At 38.4% G+C, this 7,219-nt stretch overlaps 1 protein-coding gene across 1 annotated transcript; it reads right to left on the bottom strand.

Moving 5' to 3' along the window:
- Positions 1-329: 329 nt before the first annotated feature.
- LOC147442167 (uncharacterized) lies at positions 330-2,354 on the bottom strand. Its single transcript, XM_086529604.1, has one exon. It carries the CDS (start codon positions 2,336-2,338, stop codon positions 716-718), a length of 1,623 nt encoding a protein of 540 aa, XP_086385730.1. The 5' UTR covers positions 2,339-2,354; the 3' UTR covers positions 330-715.
- Between the last annotated feature and the right edge of the window lie 4,865 nt (positions 2,355-7,219).

Raw genomic sequence — 7,219 nt, 5'->3', positions numbered from 1 at the left:
GGTGGCACACTCCTCACCAGGCCTTAAAGTTGACTCCCTCCCTTAGATTTTGGCTAAATATATACGACTCCTAGTCTACATTTATCGAGCTTCAAATTACACTCACCCTATAAAAGTTGGGCGTCAATCGATTTTTGAGTTGTGTAGTTCAAATGACGCTTAACATTGTACGATACTGTGTCACTACAATATAACAAGTGACACCTCTACACATGCATGCATTCATAATAAACATTTGAAACATGAGAGAACTCATATTCAAAATTGCATAGTATTTTGAAGTATCTAACCTTGAGATAATAAAAATACACAAGTTAAAACACATTTTATATATATATATATATATATATGACACCCTACTCCTTATACTTGGGAGTCTAATGACACCTTGCCCCTAGTAAGAAAGTTTCACGGTGAAGCCTCTGTGGACCATTCTAGCCTTCATTTGATGCCCAAAATGCCAGTGATGCCCAAAATGGCCTCCAAATTTAAGGCCTGCTCCTCACTCTTCCATTTGAGCATATTCAATGGTAGTTTATAACTTCATGAGTGTCACTTAATCCAACCGTTCCCTTTGAAAAAATCATGGCACACTAGAGCAGCTTGGAATATATACCAATATCTTGGAAAATTTGAGATTTTTAATATACGTAATTTACATATACTGAACAAATCACGTTTCTAAGCGAAGTTTGACATCTCGCATCGGAATTAGCTATGGTGGAGGAGAAGCTGTATCCTGGCTTTGTTTTGCTAGGTCATCTTGCAACATGTCACTTGTATCCTTAGGTGCATTGCTATTGATAGCATCACATGAGCTATCTATGGTTCCTTGTAATATAACACCTTCTGCAGAATTAGCTTCTCCACATTTCAGTCCCATTGATGTAGACTTACCTCGAGAGCTAGTATCGAGGTTGTTGACCGCGATGGCAGTATCAGCATCCGAATGACCTCTTTTGACTTCCGTGGGTTCTTCTACAGAACCACTCTGGATTAAAGCCCTACTTGCGGGACGATGCCTGATAAAAACGGTGTCGGAGTCCGAGCTACCTTCCACGACGCGAGTGACAATGATTGTGTCTCCCTCTTTCAAGCTCCTCCTTTTGGAGTAGATTGCCCATGATGTCCCATTGAAGATATAGCCCCCACTGGACTCCCAAAAGCTAAACTTGAACTTGATGGACGCCATGGTTGGGTCATCTTCATCGATCATGTCAATGTCAATGTATGGGTTATTGGGAGTTGGTCTTCCCCACAGCTCAAATAGAACTCCTTGATGGTCTTTCCGAAGCATGAGCCTATTTTGCGACTTGTCTGTGTCGCTGCGCGTGAGCACCTTGCTAAAGAGGATGACGCGTCCCTTTGGAACATCTTTGAGATGTGCTTGCATCTGTGCCTCCCACAGATGCTTGAATGCATTAATTGTATGGTCTTTTGCTGCACAAGTCATCAGCCTGTTGTTGGGAGTACTTATACTACTGTGGTTATAAACTAGCCTTATAGTAAACTTATTATGAGGCTTATGGGATGCAGCAGGTTCAATCTCTGTCGACTTCAAGCCTCCATGAGCAATATATTGTGGATTATAATCCTGATGCGCTGCGCCGATAATATCTTCCTGTCGTTGACGCTTTGCATTTTTCCATTTATGCCGCTGGGTGTGATGATCTGGATGAGTCTGCTTCATAATTTGCAGGTGAGTATCATCTCTTACATGTTCCTGGTTATCTCTATAAGAAGAGGTGATTTTTCTTTTCTTCTCATATTGACGAAGAGAGGAACAAGGCTCTGTAATTATATCATCGTCGGCATCAATATTCCTTTGATCTGTGATCTGCATGATCCCTGCCTTTCCTTTTAGATCACATGAGGAAGAGCTTATATGTCTCTGAACATCATCACGGCGCAATGCAGCTGGCTGTGCAAGGTCGACCAGCTTGTCGGCGGACGCTGCAGCAGGATGCGAATTAGTAGGATCCATTAGACCTTCAGGAAGCGGCGGAGCCGGTAAGCATCCTACTAGCCCTCGCATGATCACTGCTGCCTTTCCTTCCCAAGAGGAGGCTGGATCATCTCTAGCGGTCGTCTCGGCGGGGGCAGCGCCATTAATGTCGTCGTTATGCACTGGTCGACCAATATACCTGGCCTCTAGGAGATCAGCCGCAGTTTTAGGTGATTGCATGAGAGCAAGAAAATCAATTTCTGGCTTGAGCGAGAGCCAGTGAGCTGTGGGCGATTGAGGTGGTTGACCATCCTTTGATGCGTCATCATCTTCATGTCGATCTGCCCGCGGCGATGGAGGTGGAGACTGCTGCAGCTGGCGAGCTGGGGACATCGGCAGCCTGGAATCGGGAAAGAGCTGCAATATCTTCATGATCTCTCGTTCGTAGAATATAGCTACACTAGGCGCAGCGCATCATTCTGTGTGATATATATCCACAAGGAGTAAAGCGAAAAGCAAAATCAGGAAAGCGAATGTACGTGAAAAGCGCATCAAATAATTTGCGGAAAGGCATTGCGCGTGGTACTTTTAATTGATAATTATCATCCCCCTTTCTTCTTGCGCGTATAGGATATTTTAGTAAAATCTTCTTTTTTGAAATGGACATCATTAAAAATTCAAATGACAAAGGTAATAATGTTTTACTTTGGAAATCTCAATTTTGTATCCTCTAATTAATGCCGATTTGCCACCAGAACCTAACTTCATCCTCAGAGGCATCTAACTAAATGACTTGAGACTATGTTGAGGTATACTACACCATAGATTTGCAACGAGGGATGCTTGCAGAGAGGGCATATCAAAGCACGTATGGTTTGACGGAAAGGAGCCGATGACATACAACATGAGATATAGGAGACCCTTGACAAATCCAGAATAACAAAGGGATGCTACACGAGGGTGATCGAGCTCTATTGGATCGTTACATCTTTGCAATAGATGCTATGAGATTCTGTGCCATAAGTGTGTAAGCTTCTAATGTTGTTTGGGGCATTCACTCTATGTAAAACTACTATATTACCTTCGTTCAAGGGATATTATGAAAATCCCTTTCGAGAATTTTTAGAATATCCCTTGAGCAAAGGTAATAGAGTATAAAATGAAAAAATTCTTAATCGCCACCCCTTCTCTACCTGAAAATGTGATAATTCGTTAAATTGAAAATATACCTCTGTTGGCCCCACGTGAAAGGCATATATATATATTATTAGTGACCTCCCCAAGCATGCTTGGCAACACCTTGTGTGGAAATGCATGCCAAATGTGGTGTACATTGTCAAGCACAAGAAGTTGTTAACATGTTTCCTATTGAGAATCTTTTATCCTCGTCTACATTGGTTGCAAAGATTTGCTTTACATAAATAGGGCCAAGGAGAATCACGCTCTTCTCACAAAATGGGGGCGGGATATCTCCAAAATGTGGTCTCATTGAATGCACTTATAGGACATATGCCTGACATTAGAGGAAGGTTGAGGTCATAGGGATAGAGAGTGCTCTCAACCAATGATACGATGTCTCTTCGTTAAAGTGAAAATGCTAGTTGACCCTAAAACTCTCCTTTTTACCTCTTTTTTTTCTTCCCTACATCACTTTTAAATAGGACCAATGTTTGCATATCCCTTGGAAACGTCACTTTCAACATCTATTATGTGGAAACTCTTGTCTCCATTGTTGTACTCTATAAGTTCATTTCGGCACACTCACTTTTCTCCATTTCTGCCCACTCTATTCTGCATTTGTTCACACTCTCTGCTCCATATCTGCACACTCTTTCTGTTGTGAGAGCTATGGCCGTTGCCCAATCTAGAACACCTATTACATCAATTGAATCAATTCTCACCTATAAGACACTTGATGGGCATAATAAATGGATTTCAAAGACCATAAGAAGAGAAAATTGGATTCTCATGCAACAAAGGAGAAGAAAGAAAGCATGCACAAAGCTAAATTAATTCTAAAAAAGAAAACATCTACAAAGCTAAATTAATTATTAGCATCGTGTTTTTTTTACGATAACAAGAAGCAAGGCTTTTACCCCATGCCTTATAAGGTATTGCTCATTGAATTAGGTCAAGGGAAATGGCACATGTTTGAAAAATTGTCATTCTTGTATGACAATGTCAACTTATGCTTGAGTGTCTCAACTTTAGTTTTGAATCGTGCAAGGAACTTACACTATTGTCTCAAAATATTGGGCCATCATTGTAGCCAAGGGCTTATCACTAATTTTGTTGATTTGCATGCATGGCATGCTAGTAAGGTGAATTTCATTCCACACAATCATTATTTATGCTTTTTCTATAGCACAAGATATCGTGTCAATGATATCGTTATCCACCTAATTGTTGTACTCTATAGTTCATTTCTCACATGCACTAGACTCACACGCTTCTTTAAAATAATGTAAGATCTTATTTGTTTCCAATTATTTTATTGATGATTCTCATGTTCAAATTAAATTGTTGCATAAGTTACCCATAGTTGTGGTCTTCTACTCCATAGCAATTGAGTCTAGTATCTTGGCTTGTGTTAGTTCCATCTCAATGTATCGACAAGCACGGTGTATCATAATTGGTTATACGCATATGATGCATGCACTATGGATGATGATTTTTGTCTGTAGCAGTCAAGTATGGCCTCTCTATCAAGCGACTAGTTCATGTAAAAACATGCCTCTTCTAAGAGAGCCTCAAGACAAGCATTATCTTATTTCAAAAACCAAAGAATACATAATATGTGAGGGCCTCCTCTTAGCCCTTACTCTTGACCAACGCACCTAAGCCACCGACTTAAGGAAAAAAAAACCAAAAAAAAATATTTGAGGATAGTTCAAGTGAATTTGGGCTAAATCAAAGCATCAAAGTTTGCTCACAAGACACTTTAGCTTTACACCATGGGAGCATGGACATAAGCAGTGTATGAGAAATGAGCTTTTCATCTCAAGAAAAAATAGCAAGAAAAGGTAAAAAGATCGATAAGATAAAGATAAGGTGAATATGTAACTCGTTGAAAAGTTTTTAACACTAGGTTGGTAACCTAACAGGACATAAAAGTGTCCTTTCAGGGTTTTGAAAAAAACCTCCAAAACCATAGTAGATCCACTCATTTTGTAAAATCCTTTCATGAGGTTATAGTTCAAGGCCTACTACACATGGAAAAAATAAGAAACTTGTAAAATTTCTCATATTTTGGTCACACCAAGCCTCCAAAGTTGATGGACCATTACATTTTCATCAAAACATTCATTTCTTACGTTTTTTTGCATAAAAATAAGATTAGGGATTTTTGTAGGACTTGAGATAGATTCCCTAGTTGACTTCAATGGCTTGGTGATCAGAACATATGATTGCTTCTCACTCACTATTTTTTGTTTTGCCAAAAGAAATAGGTACAAAAAAGTTGAATTTTTACCATTCTGCAAACCTATCATCAAAGTTTCTATAGCCACGCTCAATACAAACAATATATGCATGTTTTCTTAGTTCCCTATTTTCCTTTAGGTTCATAAGGAGCCATGGAGCATGTCAAAAGAATAATACATCTCTTACCAAGGGGAATCTTGGGGACAAAGATGAAGTACTAAATACAACAAACATGAAAAAATTGGGTTCAACATTATGAGTTGTAGAATCCCATAGAAACTATTCAATATCTAGCCAAATTTGATCCTTATGACTAGATATGGTTACTGCCTACAAAATGCATGTAGTTGTCACAAGAAACTAACAATATTGAAAAAGGTATACTTGATATACTAGAATGTTTCGTTTTCTTCTATAATTGAAAAAATCAACCATCGCTGTCTACTATGCAAAATAGGGTATTAGGTGCCCCAAAACTCAATGAATATTAGCTTTATGTTACAATATGCAACATAGAAAATCAAAAGTACATTTGGATATCATGAAAGCCACCAAAAAAATCATAGAAGAGCTAAAATTGGCTAAAAAACAGGATTTGACAATTTTTGTAATTTGGTCATAACTTACAACTTCAACATTTATTTCTCCCTAAAAGCATCTGGGCATGTTGAGGACTATTAAAGATAGTTCTCTAGCATTATAGACCTCACAAACATGAATTCTAGAGTGGTATAGTTGCAAAAAGTTGAAAAAAGCCAAAAACAGGACCCGTTTTTTCACACAGTTTAGGTTGTGAAATGTTGTGCAACGACAAGGTTAAAGATGGAATTGATATTCCAAAAAAATGTGGGGTTTTTTTCAGCTCATGAGACAACTTTCTAGATAGATAGCACCTCAAAATCCATTTTGAAACTCTTGACATAATTCAAGGAAAATGGTCACTTAACAGGACATAAAAGTGTCCCATTACCAACCTAGTGTTAAAAGGAAGATAAGTCATCAAGATAAGTAAAAAGAATCTATTGATAAGAAAGAGATGCTATCAAGATAAGTGAAACACACTTATAAAAAATGTGCATAAAAAAAGGGGGTTTTGTTCTCATTTTACACTTCTCTCCTCCATTTTTTTGATGCAAACTAGACAGTAAGTTGTAGAGAAATCTTGGGGAAGCCATAGCCAAACCTCTTGCCACACACACCTCGTACACACACCTCCTCTCCAAGAGAATCTATGACCAAAACCATAACCAAGCTTGCCATAACTTGGTCTTCTTCTTCTCGTTATGCTCTCCCTCTCCTCTATCTTAACCCTCAAGCCTTCCATAGCTTGAATCTCCCTTGTCTCATTCCATTCTCTCCTTCCAAGTGACACAATTTGTGGTACTTCAAGTCAAGGAGAATAACAAGAGGGCCGACTATGTCATCAAGCTACTTCAATAATCCCAAAAGCAAGGAGAAGACTCTAATATACATACACAACGGAAATTTTTTCTTGTCAGCTTCATGCTATTGCACAACTTAAAAAATTGGGTTACTTTTCATTCTAAGTTAATTCATGCTTAAGCGCTCATAAGCAAGCTTTCCCCTTACTTATAAGAACAAATGATCAACTTTTCTTGTTAACTGACAACATTGCTCTCATAAAAGGCTCACAACTTTATCTTTGATTATACATTCGAGTTAAATGAAGAATTAGACTTTGTTTTTTTCCTCTCTATAAAGTATGTGCATAAGATTTTTAGTGATATAATAAAGTTAATATCCAATTCTGTCAAGAGAAAGTTGAGTTTTGAAGGATAATCTTATCATAATGAAAGGCATTTTTTTGAAAGAGGATTCCCATTCCAAGTA

This window comes from Adiantum capillus-veneris, chromosome 14, assembly GCF_014529385.1.
Source record: "Adiantum capillus-veneris isolate H3 chromosome 14, ASM1452938v2, whole genome shotgun sequence".
NCBI classification, from domain to species: domain Eukaryota; kingdom Viridiplantae; phylum Streptophyta; class Polypodiopsida; order Polypodiales; family Pteridaceae; genus Adiantum; species Adiantum capillus-veneris.
This window is presented reverse-complemented; position numbering and strand designations above follow the sequence as displayed.